Source organism: Brachionichthys hirsutus, chromosome 10 (genome assembly GCF_040956055.1).
Source record: "Brachionichthys hirsutus isolate HB-005 chromosome 10, CSIRO-AGI_Bhir_v1, whole genome shotgun sequence".
Classification (NCBI taxonomy): Eukaryota; Metazoa; Chordata; class Actinopteri; order Lophiiformes; family Brachionichthyidae; genus Brachionichthys; species Brachionichthys hirsutus.
Window position 1 is genome coordinate 3,303,840 of NC_090906.1, and position 19,795 is coordinate 3,323,634.

Here is a 19,795-nt window from a genome sequence, read left to right on the forward strand (position 1 = left end):
GAGAGAAGAGAGCCTCTTGAAAAAATGTCTTCGCAGACATTGACCATAACTCAAAAATGAAAAAAAAGAAGTCAAGATGACATAAAAATCAATAAAGTTCTCGTGTCTATTTCTTAAAAAGAAAAGAAAAAAACCCAAATAAAATTAAGAAACAATACACACATTAAATACACACCTTTAGAGTTCCTACTCGGCAAAACATTAAAAATTTAAAATAGTGAAAATACTTTTTCAGGAGCTGTGGATACATCATAACTCAAATCTGCACGAGCGTATCAATGCTCAAACAAATCAGTGGAACCCTTCAGGACATGTTCCCTGCCATATATGTTGGGGGGTTTGAACAATGTGTTTGAATATAAACGTAGAAAAATACAGTGAAATAAATCTGTTTCATTCTATTCTGAGAGGACAATACTTACTCCAGTGAAGTAAGGGCTCATGCTAGGTTAGTCTGACTGACAGAGCATCAGATAGAGCAGTGGCAGGGCACAGTGTTATCTCACAACCCTTTGCCTCTACCTACCTCGTGACACTTCCATGTTGTCTTACATTCATCCAAGTGAGTTTGAACTTCAACTGGCAGCAGGAAAACAAGTGAGTCGGCAACACAGCGAGGGAAGAAGGAGAAGAAAACATTGTGGTGATTGATGCAGGGATGTAGACTGGATGTAGACCAAACGCTGGAGGAAGTAAAGGAGGATGCAACAATCCAATCGACATTTTGAATGCTCTCCAGAAAAGACATTAAGAAGTTACTTAGCTAAATCCATTAAGCTTCACAGGATGTGGCTGCTCTAAATCAAATCATGCATCCAGGTAATTGTTCTCATATTAGAAATACCATATCACACTTACACCCCCCCCTTCTAAAAGCTCATCGCCTTGCCCCATTTGTCTGAGATGAAATATGGTTAAAATGCAGGGCAGGGGATGAAGGATGAAATAGATGATGATGATTGTTAGAATGTTGATCATGCAACAGACACAAAGAGATGTCACCAGCAATGTGATAATGAGATGGAATAAAGTGCAACGAAGCAGAAACAACATTAATGTCAACATTGATGATGATGATGATGATGATCTAATTATTTCTCTTCATAATAGGCTGCCCTGCTGATTTTTTGTTTGTCTTCCGCATATATAGTAGTGCCTAGCCTCAGCTCAATCATCAGCACATGATAAAAATGCAAAACATAAGTCGCTTGATTAGGTAGACCAAAAGTGTATCTTCTAATCTACAGGACATAATTTCAAATGATGGAAAAGATAATTTTGTGACTGACATGGTAGAAAACATTCTTGGGAACAAATCAGAATGTAGAACACACTGCAAGCAGAACACTTTAGCACCCATTTGTTCTGCTGCAAGTAAGGAAAATGCCACAGCAAGTGAACTCCTGGCACTCAAACCATCAAAATGTGAAGACCAAATTGACCTTTACATAGTGCCTATCAAATGGGGGGCACATTGCATAATTGAAAATCTTTAAAATATGAATGGGCATCAAATCTCATCCATTTTCAATGTCGAATGACCAAAGCAGTCCATCTCTATTCAGAATCAGTTAACCCACATCACTCTCACACTCACAAACACAAACTCACAATTGGCTACGTATTTCTTTTTCTACTTTTTTAAAAAATGTTTTCTTATTTAGAATGTTAATGCTCTCTTCGAGCATGTTCGACCAAATACCGTATTAAAAGGCTATAACATCAACCAGCTACATTTCCCCCTGAAACACAGTGGGAAGTAGTCAGATCTATGCTGGCAGGTGCCTCACATGCCTTCTGGAAAGCAGGCGACTGAATATGACTCTTATGGACTCAGTACACACTGATTTACTACATAATCCTTATTATTTGTTCAATCCATATACAAAGGATGGTTTGTATACCAAAGCGATATTGGTACAGCCATACATTGTGTTTTGAACCTCTGAATAGGACATAAACAGAGATGTGATATTTCATTTGGTTGAAATTCAAATGCACTATCCTCCAGTGGAAGGCAGCACCTTATTATTACCGCCATCAAAGAACGTGGGAGGAGGTTGTGTAATGCAGGTCTGTGAGTTTAAATATTTACCTACAGAGGATAAAAAGTATTGGACTTATTCAAATGAATTTTAGTAGCAGCCGGGCTTTGGAAATCACGCCCGGACATTTGATTGAAACTGAATCTTTGAGAGAAACTGAATGATGAAAAACAAAGCTGGATCTAGCATTATGTAACAATCATATTTTCTTAATAATTCATTGGTTATTTTCCAGGGTTAAAAATAATTATGTTATATTATTTATTTCAGCAAGAAGGAGATCTGAGAAAACCAATGTTGTCATGGCAACATCACGTAGTGCGTGCTAAGCTCTATGTGCAATAATACAGAAGTAGTGTAATAGGGACTGTGTGAGATAGATTAATATTCTTTTAAGTTGAGAGCAAGGTCAAAATTATTTTAGATATGTTAGCTGCTAACTGCATTATCTACAAAAACCCCATAGACAAGTATGTTAACATTGTAGCCTTCCTCTTGTTAAATTCATATTTTCATTGTGTTCGTTCATCGATGTAAAGCATTCAGGTCACCGAGCCAGAAGATGCTTCTTCTGATTTAGGGAAGAAAGATCCAGGTCTTAACCAATCAAAGCAAACAAGATCGGTTTGGTTCACCGAAAAGAGCCTTTTATCCAAAACTGCTCCAGAGTGTTAGACAACTGGAGTATTCACACAGAAGAAATGCTGCGTTCTGTTTTGCTGCATCTTGGTTAACATTAGGAAAAAAAAGGCTCTCAATATGCTTTTATGCAAGATACTTTCAGTTTGCCTGCATTGCAGTGTAACTCATTTGACCAGTGCACATTTGACAGGACTGATAACCGAGTCCTTCTAACTAACAAAGACAAGCAGACATAAACTTCAACCGGCATACTAGAAAAAAGACTTGGAAAATTAGTGAAGTCAAATAAGAGAACGGAGTAGGAAACACAAACAGCTCACTCAGCCATGGCAACAACAATTCTACCCTGCTACTGTGAGCTGAGCCTCCTTAAAGGACCGGATGCTAGAATCAGTCCTGTGTGTGTGACAAGAATGTTCTTGATCAAACATAGTTTCTATCATAAGTTCTGGGTGGTTGAAACTTAAATACAGACTTCGCATTCGGTGTAGCTGTGCGATCGGGGAACTAACTGTGAATGATGCGCTGATTGTCGCCCCCACCAGGGAGCTCATCAACCAGATTTACCTGGAGGCCAGGAAGTTTGCCTACGGGACGTGCGTGCGTCCGGTGGCGGTTTACGGTGGTGTCAGCACTTTACACCAAATAAAGGACATCTCCAGGGGCTGCAGCGTCCTGTGTGGGACGCCGGGGAGACTGCTGGATCTGCTCGGACGAAGGAAGGCCGGGCTGAGCAAGCTGTGCTACTTCGTGCTGGACGAAGCCGACGAGATGCTGGACATTGGCTTCGAGCCCAACATGCGCCGCCTGGTGGGCTCCTTCGGGATGCCGTCCAAAGAGACTCGCCAGACGCTGATGTTCAGCGCCACCTTCCCCGTGGACATGCAGAGGCTGGCGGGAGATTTCCTCAAGAGCGACTATGTGTTCTTGGCTGTCGGCATGGTGGGCGGAGCTTGCAGCGACGTGGAGCAGACGCTCGTCCAAGTCGCCAAGTTCTCAAAGAGGGAGAAGCTCCTCAACTTCCTCAGAACGACGGTCACGGAGCGCACCATGGTGTTCGTGGGAACAAAGACTGGCAGACTTCATCGCTACCTACTTGTGCCAGATGAAAGTCGCCACGACCAGCATCCATGGAGACCGGGAGCAGCGGGAGAGGGAGCTGGCTCTCGCAGACTTCCGCTCCGGCAAATGTCCGGTCCTGGTGGCGACTTCTGTAGCCACCCGCGGCCTGGACATTCCAGACGTGCAGCATGTGGTGAACTTTGACATCCCTAACAACATCGACGAATATGTCCACCGCATTGGGAGAACTGGTTGCTGCGGTAACACTGGGATGGCGGTGGCTTTCTTTGACCCAGAACCTGATGGCCATCTGGCTCGCGCTTTGGTCAGCATCCTGTCCGAGACCCAGCAGAAAATCCCCTCGTGGTTAGTGGAGACTGCGTTCAGCGGTACTGGGGCCACCTGCCTCGACCCCCCCAAGAAAACACTTTGCAATCTGATTCTGCCTGATGGCGAAAGCCAACACATTGATGTAAATGACAATGTTGCTTCCATTTTATTTTTTTGCATGAGTCATCTTGTTTTTGTTCTCATGTAGGAACCCGGTTTCTGTCACCAGGACTGAGTGGACCTCAAAACTCACCTCCCAGCCATTCTAACTATCTCTTCAGATCCAGTCTCCAGCTCAATGTTCTCCACACAAGGATGGTTGACCTCTGGGGCTGTTGCATGCTGGGCTGTCCCCGTGGCTTGATATGCGTGGCCCGGCACCTCTGGTCTCTGCTGGGTGGCGCATGCGGGATGGGTGGAGGGTGCTGATGGGACGCCGGGCCGGCCCGCTGTGCCCCGTGCCGCTGCGCTGGCCTTGGTTTTGTCGGCTGTGTTGGTGATTGTCGCTCCCGGGCCCTGGGCTGGTTCTTCTGCGTGTGGCTCTGGTGGGGCTGTGGGGGTCTTTTCCGGGTTGCTGTGACGGCCTGGCGTGATCCGGGGGATCATGTCGCCATTGTTGGGCCCGGGAGGTGGAGGTTTCATGCATGCCAAATCCACCACTCCAGCACCTATCAAAACTTGATTTGAGAGTTAACTCCGCCCACAGATCTCTGAGTCAGTGGTAGTTGCTGGGTTAGTGTTTGTGGCTCTCACTATGCTCTCCCTCTTTTTCCTCAGATCTCCTGAGAACTTGGTGATCCAGACTTTCCTCTTGAGGCTGATGAGAATGTGGTGTATTGGGACAACTCTTGGTGATGGTGGAAGGGATAGAATTAAGGAGCACAAAGAAAAAAAAAAGAAAAAAAAAGAAAAAAAAAAGAAACTTTGCCTTCTCGGATTCCAGAAGTGGTCAACGCGGAGGATTGTTCCAAAATGAGGGCGCGAAGATCGAGCCGACCGCTCAGCCCGCAGCCGACGAGGAAGACTGGGAATGCAATGTCATTTTTCTCTTTCGGACGTTCGCGTTGTTGTAGTTTTATAACTGTTTTCGTTGGAAGTAACATGGTTTGTCTCACACCAATGTTGAAGATGTTTATTGAAATGTTAAATGAGTCCTGATTGGGTGACTGAGCAAGTCTTCACTGACCAGCACGTTTTGTTTGTCGAGGGGAAATTAAACTTTTGACCAGTTAAGACAAAATATACTTTTTTTCCTTCTTTACTTCCAGAGACAGGGAAAGTCTCCAATAAATATGTTCAAAGTAAAAAAAATAAAAAAATAAACTTAAATACAGACTGATGATGTAAAACATTCATGAATTCCTTGTTTCCAAGGTCACTCCAGAGAATGTCAAGTTGGTTGTGATTATAGTCAGACTCGATGTGTTCCTACAACATTTTAGATTCACAACTTAATTTCAAAAAACAGGTTAAAAAGGTCTGTAATAGAGTTAAACTCAGTTTCTCAAATTTTAGATTCACTGGCCGACATATATGCGTATATGCATTCAATGATTCTTTCTCATATCACTTACTGCTTAACAACCTGGTCGCAGGCCAGTCCCACTACTCTAATACCTCTACAGTCTCTGTACAAACAAACACTTAAAATACTGGACAAAAAACCAGCACATTTTCATCACTGCCCGATATTACATAAATACAAATTGTTAAACTGGGAAATTTTGATTAAATATATAAATTCATGTCTAATGTATAAAATTATTATACTATTTAACATCTCCTCCGCTCGGACAGTTTGTGGATGTAAGAACTGCCACACATCGAGTCTCTAGAGGTGCTGCAAGAGGGGACTGCGTTATCCCACTAAGGAAAAGCAAATTTGGTCAATCTGCCTTTTCCTTTAAAGCTGCACATGAGTGGAATTCTATCCCAGTGACGGTCAGAAATCTAGAGACCTGTAATGTGTTTAAATTTCAACTTAAGGAATGGCTCATTAGCACACAGTTGTGTCACCACTGAAAGAAACTGCTGTTTAATCTGTTGTTGTTTACTGTCACCTGTTGTTTTATGGTTTTAGTTGCTTTATAAATTTTAGTTAATAGACATTATGTTTTACTGTTACTTGAAATTGTTTTATTTGATATAGTGGAATCTATGTCCAGGGACAACAGATGTAAAATAGCCGTTTGGCTAATTCTGGCACATTTACAGAAATGTTTATTAATGTGCGCTGTCCCTGTTAAATAAACGAATAAATAAATAAACATTTGCAGTGTAAAAGGTCCAAAAAAAATAAAATTAAAAGTCTAAACCCTGTAGAGAGGCATAAACATTTTATTCCTGATGCAGGCCCTCATTAAATCAACAGAAAGCGCCAAACAGCACAGCATGACATGCTGTTCGATTGAGGACCTCTATGGGGTTCACTGAAAACAGAGCTGAAAAAAAGAAAGTGCAATAATAAGTGACAGGTAGCATTTCAGGAGTTGTCTAAAGATTTGTGTTAATTAAGATCAAAAGTTCTTTCTCAAATTGAAGAGGGGAGAGTTGTGCACTTGTTCACGTTAATGAACAGGAATCCTGCTTTACTCCAGCTCATTTTATTTTTGTCATTACTGCAGTAGAATCACACGGAAATTGTTTTGTGAAGACGTCTCAAAGTGCATTTGGTTTTCACGTCTGATGTTGCATCATTTTTGACTGAATCCCAGATTACTCCTCGTATCCAATAGTGTTTCCAGTACATCATCCTGCTGCAACAGCTTGATGCTAACTGTGTGGGGCTGTGACAGCATATGTGTGGGTTGTAGAACTGGAATGATAGTGGAACTGGGCATCTGTGTGTTCAATGATGCCATTGCAGGAGACTATACCCCCCCACCACCACCTCTTATCTAAAGATGACACATCATCACAGCCAAACTCACTGATGCCACTGTGTCTGTGGAGAGAATGGGTGGCCTGTAGGATGAAATAATTAGTGTGTTTTTTGTTTTTGTTTTTTTTTGGGGGGGGGGGGGGGGGGGTTGACATTACACTAAAGTAAGATGCCAATACTGTCAGTGCACATTGTGCTTTTGGATTATGTAAATGAAAACCCAGCATGCTCTGCAATAGACTGCTGTTATCATCATAAGCCTACAGTCAGATATTTGGTTTACTTACTGTAGATATCTTCATTAGATTTGTGTAATATATCTATGTAACATGTGTTATTACTGTTCTTAACTGATGTCAGAAAAGCTAACTTGCTAGCTTTGCTAACTTGAATTCATGCACCTACACCTGCTTTAAATAGAAACATGAAAAGCTTCCTGGAATAGGTCGATGTCAGATAGCCCAGGTGCATCCATAGCGCGGCTCAAATTTGGCTCAGAATTGTACTGTGACTACTGAACCAAGTGGCTCACTTTTTTTTCACTTTCCCTGTTGGTGTGTTTTTGCATCTCTCTGTGGAGTGTGTGTGTGTGTGTGAGAGAGAGAGAGATAAATAAGAGAGACAGTGCATAAAAAGCAAGCACAGATTTTGGATATTAACTTTCTACCACATATAATTAGTACAGCTGTGCAATATGAGGCACATTATTAAACTAGAGAAACACCCGGAGAACGCCGACCTCCACCAAGTAGCGCAGTTCCAACCAGATGTTAATTGACACCAAAAATAATGGTCCAATATTTATTTTATGTATATTATTAGATCCTTGGCCATGAAAATATAACATTAGCAAGTGGATTCACATTGATATCATTATTAGTTCTGTAGTTTTTTGCAAAAATGTCTTTTTCAGTAATGGCGGTTACTGCTGGATCTAGTTTACGACTGATTCCATGGTGTCTTGGCTGTTGGTGTGTTATTTTTTTTTGTATCCAGACGGGTATCTGGAGTGCTCTCAACATTTAATGGGATCTAAGTTAGCCCAAGATCCATCCAGCATGTTTTTCTGTAATCCTGCTAACAAACAGACAAACATGAGCTGCTTGGCGGAGGTCTGATCTCTCTGAGTGCTTTTCTAGTTATACAATGATATTGAAATGGGTACTGGAACACCCCATAAAGGACAACACGGGAAAACAATCAATTCATGGTTTCAAAATATGCCATAAAACAGTGAAAACACATACATGTACACTATAGTATACTACAGAATAACTGTACACACTGCTTAATCTTAATGTCAGTCAGCCAAACAATAAATCAAAGTGAACCAAACTGTGTTTCTGGGATACATTTTTGGATAACTTGGATTCATTGTCCACTGCGCTGTGAGCATTGGTCCGCCCCTGCTGCAAGAGCAGCATTAAACTGACTGAAGCTGTCCTTGGTGCTGATTGGTGGCTTGTAGCAACGCTTAAACGCACAGAGCTGACCATGGTGCTGAAAGCGTGGCTGGACCGGAGTCCAGCCAGTCAAGGATTCCTAATAGAGCTGCATGCATCAAGGACCATCCTCTCTACAATGGATGGATGCTCACTAAAGAAGTTTTAAAGAAGTGTTTTTTGTCATTGTGGGTAGAAAAACAGTCTGCTGTAGACACTGCTGGTGAAACTGGTGGTATATTAGGTGTATTCCATACCTTGGACCCAAGGGCTTTGCATTGCATTACATTAATTGGTGCCGCTTGTTGTAATTACTTAGGGTTAACAAAGTTACATTTTTCTGCACTGTCGGTAGGAAAACTGCGAGACACATGACGTCATTGCCTTTCGACCCTTGTTGCCGTCAATTTTGATAATTGCTTATTCACATTTAATTACCAAAATGACTCATGTTTTAGTTCCACACCAGTAGCTAGTGAATATTTTCCTTATAAAGAAAATTGATTAGGAACAATCACGTGGTGTAGCTCTCTCTCTCTCTCACACACACACACGCAAAAAAAAGTGCCTAAATAAATAAATTACACAAAATAAAGCCACCATTTTTTTTGGCTTTTCTTCTAGCATCCGGCTAAGGCTTTGTCCCATCTTCTGTGTCTGTGCTCGGTGAAACCACGCACGCATGTGCTGATCCGTGCCGCAGCAGCGTGCGTGCATCAGATCCTCGCTGACCCCGGCGTTAAGCTCCATGCGGACTGAGGCTCCGCTGCTTTCCTCTCATTACAGAAGGGAGGCTGGGCTCGGCGTTCGTGGAGGGTTTTAGGGCCCTGTTAGGCTGTTGGATCGGCAGCAGAAACATAAAAAAAATATGTAAAGGAAAAAAAAAGACGAGCGAAACGCATCGATTTTTTTTTTTTTTTTTTTTGGCTGATCGGACTCCACCGCATCCCTGCCTCGGGAGCCGCTCCTGGGAACGTGCGTAAATAGACGGACATCTGCAATAACGAGGGAACGAAAATGGTGACGATGGCTTCACCAAACGCAGCCCCCAAACGCGCGACGGCGATGGCGAAGCCTTCCCACCTGCTGAAGGTCTTTATCTGGGCATTCATCGCCATTAATCTCCCGCAGAGGTAAGGTGTTCAATGCGTGAAGCCTACTCTTTATTATGTGTCGGCTCTTTTTGGGGGGTGCGTGTTCATTTTTGTCCCCCCCCCACTATAATTTTGCGGTGCCTCTCACACAGCCCTGCTGTTCCATACGGTAACCATGAAGGAGAATATGTCGTGAAATAAAAAAGAAAACCAAATAATGTCGTTTAATATTACAATATAATTATTTGTTTGCTTAAATATGGATGTGTACTTTTTTTTATTTAACATGTATCGCGTTACGTGTGAAATGACGTGTATCACAGTGTATTGATATATTTAATGGCGAACAGCTGCAGTCTGCTTAAAACACGAGATTTGATAACGACGTCTTTATTTACGGAAGCCGAGCAGTTGATTTGGCCGCGTTCCTTCTACGTTAGAAGTAAGCAGGCTAATTGGCTTTAAGCTAGGGCTACTGCTAAGCTATCCTTAAGGATCAGGTCTATTTCAGAAGGAGAAGCCTTGTTATTGGAGCTTGTGCAGCTGGTCATGAATGAAGGCTAGCTTTCATTAAAATATATATATATATATATATTTACACAAGCACAGAGGAAAACAATGATAACACACCGATCCTTATTCTACAGTGAAATAGGTGGGATTCCTGTTCTCACTAAGCTGCAAGGCTGTTGTGTGAAGCTGCTTTTATACAGCACCAAGATCAGAATAGTCAGGAAGCAACTTGCTTCTTAGGCTCCTCTCGCCGCCGACGTCTCGTCCTCTTGTAGAGGGTTAAAAATGGAGGCAGACGTTCTATCACCGTCATGCTGATTGCAACCTCAGCCTTCCTGCCCAGCCTTGGGTTGTGTTGTGTTGTGTTGACAGCCTATGTGTGTGTTTTAATGCTTTGTACAAACCATGTTCACAATATGCTTGAGTGGACCCTGCACAATGGCCCAATAATGCAAGTTCAGACAAGCATGGCATAGATCTTAAGCGGTGCACAAGTTCCGACTATAAACACCTGTATAAAGGTAATATATAAGGTAGATACCTCTATGTAGGCTGCTGTGTCTTGTGCCAATTGAAGGGCAGCTACTGTTTGGAAGTCATTTGTGATTCATTCATGAGACCACTTATATAAGACATCTCTCCGGGGGCCTTGGGCATGTTTAAAGTAATCTCAGCTGCTTTGTGAGTCATTGTGGCACGAGCTGTGTGAGGTGATGTCTGATGGCTCTCAGGGTTATGCCCGCTGCCATGGCATATACTGTTCTACATTCCAATGTATCGTTACAGAAATTATTGAAAAGGGAAAATTATTTTACTTAAAATGCTTTAAGTAAATGCACTGTCAATAGACAGTAATAACCATGATGTGTGTCTTTGTGCACATGACTTGTTTGTCTAGTTTGATAATATTCACCACCCAGGAGACATTATATTATTTCTGACATAGCTATAGTTGGGGTAAGTGAATTCAAAATGGGGATGATTACCACCTACAACTTCAAAATAATCCAGGTCATGGCTACTCCAGAGTCTTTTCACTCTGTCCATCCTCTGACTGAGTCGTTTCTGAAGATTCATTGTGCCTAAATAAGTAAGATTTTTTTTTCATAAAGCTTGAAAAAGTTAAATGCACTCTAATTGAAATGTTTGCAGAAAGTCCACACTGCATCATTAAATCTTAAACATAGATTTGGGTTCTGCTGCTTTTCTCTTGTTGATTGGGAAGCTTTTAAGATAATGCTGGATAGTTTCATTTCTTTCGAGTCAGATATTTTGTTGTTATGAAACAGGATAATATGAGCCTTTACCACTAATAGCAACATTAACAATGGCTTAATTTGTCTCATGGTGTCACTCAAAGAATGAAGTTTACCTTGGAATGGCTAATATGATTATGTTTAGACAGGACCGAAGGAAGGCTGTACTGTAAATGAACCATCAGGGGTCATTTAAACAGACCAGACTGACAGAGCTGAGTTGATTAACGGTAATGTGCATGGCTACAAGCAGACATGTTAGACAGTCTGATTGTTAAAGCAGGAGCACTACTCCATCCACGTCACGCTAAAAGGTTACAGTTTGTTAATTAGTTGTAAAAACCGGCGTATTGTGCAATGTCTGGACAATGGTTTGAGCACGGGCATCGTGTGCATAACTGGTTTATTGCATTTGCAGCATCTGTTTTACGCTAGTTGATACTGAAAACAAGCGCTTATTAGATGCTGGTGTTTTATTTTTCACACTTTCAAACAATGGAAGCTAATGTGGTTCCAAATAATAATACAAACCTGCAAAGAGGATAAGAAGAATGGATGTGGATGCTAATTGTAGGCTACCTGCTGTTAGCCTCGTCTGAAGATGTGAAACTGCTTGATGGGGCGAGTTTTCTTCTAGATCAAATGAAAAAAGCTGTGAGATTTTTAGTCGAGTTGCACTTCCTGGTGCATGGGGGCAGATTGTGTCTCCTGCGTATAGAGCAGAAACGAGAGCTTCTTTGTGATGCCATCGTGTGAAGAGACTGAATATACGAACGATCAGATTGACTCAGTGATTATAGCTGGGATCACTTAATGCCAGTGCTGTCCTTCATTACGTACACATCTATCATTACATCAACATGGACATACATATGGGGAAAAACCAAACACGACTTCACAGTGACACACACACACACACACTTTGTGGATTTTCAGACGCTGAAATAGTAGGCAAACCTCAGATCTGCCTGCAGTGAAGAACACATGGCTCCTCCTTTGATGTTCTCATCTTTGGAACATTTCCATACAGAGATAAGAGAAACTGTGAGAGGAATACATATGATAGCAGAAACAACCTGGAACACTGCAGATATTTAAACATTCTCCAATCTTTCTATTCCTTATATATCTGATTATCTTTCATCTCTCCATCCATCTTATTTAAATGATCATGATTATGTCATAGGCACGCGTTTTAGGGGGGTACAGACGGAACTTACTGCAGAATAAGGAAGCGCACTTGGTCAAAACCGTACTCCTCACACCCATCCTCAGAACACGAGAAAGCTATCAGGGCTCCTGTCCTTGTGCATTGCCATGGAAACAGTGTCTTGTTTTCTCGCCATTACCCCCTTTTTCCCCCCTCACACAGACATCTATTTTCCTCTCATTGCTTTAAAGCTTTGAAAGCCTGGTACTTTTTTATAAAGACTGCGCTTTTGTGCATAAGAAAATAACACATATGCAAAAAGTGCTGTGTGAGAAGTGGTGTCCCTCTGGGGCTCTGCGGTTTGGGGATTCTATTAGTTTTGTTGAAGAAGTCTGAAACACTCAAGAGGAGATTAAAAATGCTTCATTATCACATAGTTTTCACATTTGCATTTTCACTGTTGAAGCCAATAAGCCTTTAATGGTTGATGTGTAGGCACATTTTCACTGTCACGGTGACCGTAGAAGGACCTATTCACCACCATCAGATTTATCTCGCAACATTATTGCTGCAACCTTAATAAACATGTAAGATTTACAAACGCATCGAGACAATGTAAAATAAAAATGAAAAACGGTACACAGCCATAATCAGAGTGGTAAATGTGATCTGAATAATAATCTCACTGTGAGGTGTAATATAGTCATTGTAAGAAATAATACCATCAATGCATATAAAAAGTAACATTAAACAACATAGTAAAAATCACATTGTAGTCACAGTGGAGTGCAAGTTATTAATTTAATTTAATGAAAAGCAATGGAGGACTGCTAGATTTTAAGCAGTTATTTAACGCAAATTCGATTTGTTGTCGCTGTTGTTGCTCCTCCTGTTGTTTTGGTGAAAATGTATCAGTGGTATGCTGCTCTGTTTATAATTCCACACCTTTTTATATTCCACCTTTACACACCATTCTTGGGTTTAATATCATGATTATAATTTCTTCCCAGATAAGTGTTTTTTAATGTATTTATTTTTGTTTAAAAGTAGGTTATGATGTTTTGACCTAGATGTGCTTGCTCAAGAAAGCAATCCCAGACTGAACTGCTGCTCATATACATCTCCTGCTAATTAGACACAGACAGTGATGCCACAAATTAAATGAAAGCATGTAGCTGGTAGTGAGCCTCTGCTTTAACGTGTGTCACGAACATACATGAACATATTTTCTTTCTCCTCATGGCCATTTGTTGCAAAAACAAAGTGAATACAGACTTTAACCCGACCACTGGCAGTAGCTTCACATGCAGATATTACAGATGGTTTTATGTAGCAGCATATTGTTCTACTTAAGAGCACATGTATTGTTTAATCGGGATTCATACCTGGAAAATATCTATTGTAACAACGGTTTGATGAACTGTGGACTTTTTCATTCAAATTCTGGAGCTGACATAAAGAGTATATGAAATTCTGATTTTTTTCCATATTTATGAAATATATATTTTTTAAGTTACATTTTAATTGCTGCTTCTTAATGGGCTTAATGGGAAAGATTGATTTCAAACATTGCATGTTTCCCCTTGTAGCAATAATGTGGTGATGAGACACTCTGTACGGTCTAAGGAAAGAAACTACTGATTGTTTGATTCCATGCATTGTTTTCTCTCTCCCCTCAGCTCCATCCAGAGTGATGACGACGATGAGGTTTCCAACAAGACATGGGTGCTGACACCCAAAGTGTATGAGAGTGATGTCACACACATCTTGAACAACCTACTACATGGATATGATGACAAACTCAGACCCGATATTGGAGGTAGGGATTTATTTTTCACACAATATTCAGTTTCTTTTAAACCTTTGAGCGTTCGGTCTTCTCACAAAGACAAAGGATCGTTATTACAAGACTGTTTCGCAACAAATATTGAACAACAAATATTGAAAAAAAGTTATTTTAATGAGATGGATTGAAAACACAAGGCCCTACCATGGAGGCAGGATGGCCTGTTCCCTTTTAGATGAATCCAGGTGTAGGAAGGAACAGACTAGATTTAATTATTACACTAACCCAGGGGTGGGCAAACTTTTTGACTCGCGGGCCACACTAGGTTCTAAAATTTGACAGGGGGGCCGGACCAAGCACAGATGGATGGAGTATTTGTGTGAGCGAATATAAGTGACATATGAAAGCTATAGCATTAAAGGATTTGGCCTTTTACAGGTGGCATTACAGGGAAAAGGTCAAATGAATGAGGTTTAATTATAATACAATTTTATTTAATGATATAATTTGGACAAGTTTGGCGGGCCGGATTAAAAAGACCAACGGGCCGCATATGGCCCCCGGGCCTTGGTTTGCCCATGCCTGCACTAACCTGTCTCACACAAGGTGTCTGTGCACTCGCCAGTGCGTCAACTATTTGTAGTCTGTGCTGTCAGGTAAACAGGCTGAATATAAAACATAGCTTATCTTAACTCACATTGTAAGAACTGGACAAGTAGCTCACTGCCTTCATTTTGACAGACAACTGAGCGCTTAGCCGCTGTTTATATCCAAAGACCTGTCAGTCCATCTGCAAGAACTGAATATCAAGGTCTGCAGTCCCTCCTTGGTTTACGGTTGGTAAGTCACAGTCAGCCACATGCATACTGTAAGAGCCAAAATGTGTGCGCGCTGGGTGTGTGCGCATCCACGCCACGGTGATTGGGGCGTGGCACAGCTGGAGTGGAGGCTTTATTTGTGTGCGCTCACCTATGCGGTGTCAGTGTGTGTGACCTTGTTGTGCTGGTGGGGTGAGCGTGGGGAGAAACTTTTTGTTGACCGCATGATCATGAACGCAGGATAGATGCGACGGAAACAACGACAGATTGCACTGGCGCAATGAGGTATTTACTGTCAACCATTACAACCGCCAAAGTAAGTCCTCAAACTGTTCTCTCTGCGAGCTGGAGCAGAATAAATCTGTCAAGGCCTGTGCAAAGTACTGCGTGCGCGTCTTCAATGTTTTAACCCCTTCGACTTAGCCCACCGTGGCGTTTGGATTAATTTTATATATACGCCACAATACGTACACTGATATTCTTCTCCGCTAACCTTAGTGGTTGCATTGCATTGCGTTAAAGCTGCAGATGGTAACAGCAGCATGACAAGCCCCAGTTCTGTATTTTCGTCCCTTTCACAGAGCTACAGTTGAAGCAGAGCACAGAAAGAGAGAAACCATAAGTAACACTGTTGCTCCTTTGACATAAGTAGATGTTTTGTTTTTTACTTTTCCACCCAAACAGTTAATCCCACATTGATGGGTCCGTTTCTGTTGCCTACGCTCTTTGAAATCAAAGGGGAAATAAATGAAAGGGTCGGTAGCAGAGATTCCAAATGAAAACTCAAGCGTCTTTGAGTTTTCAGAAAAGCGCTATATAAATAAAATGTATTATTATTATTATAAACATTGAAAATACAGATCAGGTTTTACAGTCAGAAGTAATTAAAACACAGTATATTATGGTTAATAAATAACCATTAAACAGTTGAATAACAGCTATGATAAAAAAAGAGCCAATTATCTTCCCAGTTAATCTGCTTTGAATTTTATTTTACAATTTAACCAAACGGTGCAATTTATCTCCAGCAATTTCTTATTGAAATATTGAGTTTTTATGTATAGCAACTAGGAAATAATGTATGAAAAACGTAATAGATACATAAAACCATAGACAAATGAACAGAAATCTATGGCATTCTATCTATCGAAAAACATATCAAAAATAGTTTCATTTAAATCCAATATTCCATATTTTCTTGAAGACAAGAGAACCTCAATATCTCGTCTACAATCACTTTATTCATGAACAGGTGTCGATGGGGCCTATCCCAGCTGACTATGGGCGGGAAGCGGGGGACACTGGATGCCTCGCCAGCGCAGTATCTTGAAAAATTAAATATTTTTCATAGTGTAGAAACCAATCAAATCTGCAAGGTCATGTTCCCTCGACTCTGGCATCACTCTTGTTGAGATAGATTTACCTGTCATGGATTGTGATGACCCAATCACAATCGTTGCTCTGATAGTAGACATGCTATTGCATTAGTGCAGAGTATATCATGGGGATCCAACATATTAATGTGATTTGTGTTCAATATGTCTTAACTTTCAGCCTAACTGTTCTCTAAAAACTGCAAATGTGAGTTTAGAGATGAACAGCGAAGTTGTTTAACCTTCACTTGTATTAGAAGAACAGTGTCTAATTAGATATAAATTCCAGCCTTCATAAGACTAAAGTAAGGGCACAATATGGGTTTGTAATATATTGCAGTATAACATCAGTAGAAACAAACCAAAACATTTTACACTGCTTTTAATATTAGTTGTATTTACAACTAGAGTTTCCTAAATTATAATACAGATTTCACCTCCTTTCTCACGGGGTGGGGGGGGGGCAGCCAACCAGTATGAATCTCTCGCACAACAAAAACAGGATAAAATCTCCCAACTGCAAGCAAACCGTGCAAACGTTGGATGGAAAAGTGTTCAATTCAGCTACTTTCATGTTTTTCCCCCTTACAATTCTGCATTTACTGTGACACATATGTGCACGATGAAGGGCATCTTCTTTATTCTAAGGACTTTAGAAGTCGGTTCATGCTATAAAATAAAGAGCAGCTCAGATTGGCTTCAGCCCAGAAAGCCGCTGCGTAGCTGGCTGCCACTATCGTCGCCGTCATCTTCAATCGTGCTATGATGTCGCTCTTTCAGTGGGAAACATAAGTCTTGAAGCTGCTGCTGCCACGCCGGCTCCAGAGGGCTATCATTATAACTGGTGGTCCTCTCATCTGATCCAGTTACGGAAAACCAGCACACCCTATTGCAAGAAAGTTGTTTTTTTCCTCCTTGTTCCTGACAGTCACAAAATGCTGATTTATTGCTGAATGTTCTCGTCGAAGTTTATTATGATGGTCATTTTATTTCCATGCCCTTGGATGCAACTGTATACTGAGCCTAATTAAAAAGAGTCCTTGTCAATGGCAGGAATGACTGTAGATTGAGTTTCTGTGATTGTCTATTTTAGCTGATGGCATTACTATAAAAAAATATCAGCTGCTTTATGTTGGAAGATTCAGTTCATGATTGCTTTTCAACTACATTTACTGACGACAGAGGGTACGAGTTTAGAAATATTTAGCATGATGTCTTCACACAGTCTCAACATATGACACCGCTGGCATTAAGAGGAGCAGTGACTTCTTTTTCCCAGCAGCTTTTTATTCAGAAGTTTATAATGGTTAGATGAGATATGTTCGGATGGTATATTGAGTAATTAAATTCTCTCAAATACATTTGTCTATTCTTCTTTGCAGTCAAACCAACAGTGATCCACACGGACATGTTTGTTAACAGCATCGGTCCAGTAAATGCCATCAATATGGTGAGTGTCTTCATGAAAAGCAGTGTGGATGACGTCACACAAGTCACTACATAATTACTGCAAATCTAAATGTATAAGTTGCCAAATCTTTATAAACAATCTTTGCCTCCATCCCCATGGAATTGAGCATATAATGGCCCAGAGTGTAGCTCCTGTCTCTGGGGAAGGCTAGATTTCAGTGTCGTGCTCAAGCACCATTCAACATAGCACACGGCTGCTGTCATGGAGGATTGGACAGTCCACCTAATCACTGTGTTGCCCCACTGCCCTTGGAGAGTTGTGGCAAAATGCAGGTGTCTTGCTGGCTACTTAACTACCACGCTGGGCTTTGCAAGACAGAGGCTAATTAGTTAATTTCAATAATCCGATAACATTAAACAAACCTTATTTTGAGTTTGTAATACAGATTACAAGACAACCAGAGGTGCTGCTGATCCAAAGATATTCTCAATTCACAGCAATCTGAGGTTTCATCTGTTCAAACTCTTTGTGGCTTAAATGAATATATATTAAAAAAAATGGAGTTTACCTTTGTGATTCACAGATTAAAGAAGCCAAGTTTCTTTAGGCTGCGAGTCATTTCTATCATTTGATTGGCACATTCAAGCTGTTTACTGGATGCACAGCAAGTGTCTGCATTCTCCACATTTTGTTCAACTAACATCACCTTGCTTGATGAGCACCACGTGAAACTGCAATGGTTTAGTGCTTAAAAAAAAATATCACACACCTCTCACTTATCTGTATCTCTTCAATATAGTGACTGCCCCAAAAAATAAAAAAAGAATGATGAGAAAATTATGTTTGCTAAAGTGGTGACAGCAACTGACACAAGCCATGAAGGATGCTTTGTTTGTCCCATGCAGTGACAAATGATTGATAGAAATATAAAAAAGACGTGCCGAGTTCAGTCAGTACTCTATGGACATTAGTCTTGGCTTAAGCACATTCACTACCTGTCACAAGTCTCAACTGAACAGGAACAGGAGTTGGAGGAGAGAGGGGTCTGAGGATGAATGTTAATCATGACTTTATGCTTTGCACCCAAAAGAGCCGGACAGTTCCAGGCTGTTGGCAAATGCATGCAGCAGTTTACAACAACAGAAGTGTGCATCTGTGAAATATCGGACTAATTAGATGATAAATTGATAAATAATATGTCCGTCTTTCTTTTAATAAAACATGGACAAGCATGGGCATGCTGCCTGGTGAGAATGTTGTTTTTCCAAATCTCATATAGGACTATTTGGCACGGATTTAGGCTTTGTTGTGAGGCTAAGCTTTGTCAGGAAGTTAATTCCGCTGTGCCTCCACGCACATAAATCCCCAGATATTTTCCCTCTCCTCCTGCACTTCACTTTGAACCTCAAGGCTAAACCCATTCCGAACAAGAAAATAAATAAAGGAGAACGATGGCTTGTTCTCCTTGCCTCTGCCTCCACTCTCACTTCACCTTTCCCCACAGATCTCCAACTCTGCCCTTTCTTCCCTTGTTATGCTGTGCGATGGTGTCATCACTCATCTCTATGTTCTAACACAGCTCTCAGGGACTGGAATGGGACACAGAAGCTTTTGTCAGATGCAGGAAAATGTGCTGCCAAGGCAGCAGGTAATGAAGTTAGATAATATGTGAGCCAAACAAGGGGAATAATTCATCGCTCTACTGAGCATTTAATTTTCAGCTTTGATGGCGTCAAGGTGGTCTTATTTCAAAGCTTTTTTATTAGAGGCTAAAGGATGTCTTGGTCTCAAAAGACACGTCTCTAAGAAGCTGCGTCTGCAAATGTGTGCCAGCATTGGGTTTTAGCTGGAATAGTTGCTCTCAGATGTGTCTCACAGCCCACATTTCCATTTATTCTCAGTTAAAAGTGACACATCCAACACTTCTATTTGCTTTGGTTTCCCCAGGAAATGGACCATTTACTGGCGGTATGTAAGGTAAACCAGCAGTAA

At 41.1% G+C, this 19,795-nt stretch overlaps 1 protein-coding gene and 1 pseudogene across 1 annotated transcript in view; both read left to right on the top strand.

Annotated features, from left to right (window-relative positions):
• Positions 1-2,471: 2,471 nt before the first annotated feature.
• On the top strand, positions 2,472-5,152 carry LOC137900197 (ATP-dependent RNA helicase DDX4 pseudogene; annotated as a pseudogene).
• A 4,267-nt stretch (positions 5,153-9,419) lies between these two features.
• gabrg2 (gamma-aminobutyric acid type A receptor subunit gamma2) overlaps positions 9,420-19,795 on the top strand; it is a 29,076-nt gene continuing 18,700 nt past the window's right edge. Inside the window, exons 1-3 of the mRNA XM_068744982.1 lie at positions 9,420-9,535; positions 14,095-14,234; positions 17,775-17,842. Of these exons, the coding sequence (XP_068601083.1) occupies positions 9,420-9,535; positions 14,095-14,234; positions 17,775-17,842 (324 nt within the window). The remainder of the gene's footprint in view (positions 9,536-14,094; positions 14,235-17,774; positions 17,843-19,795) is intronic.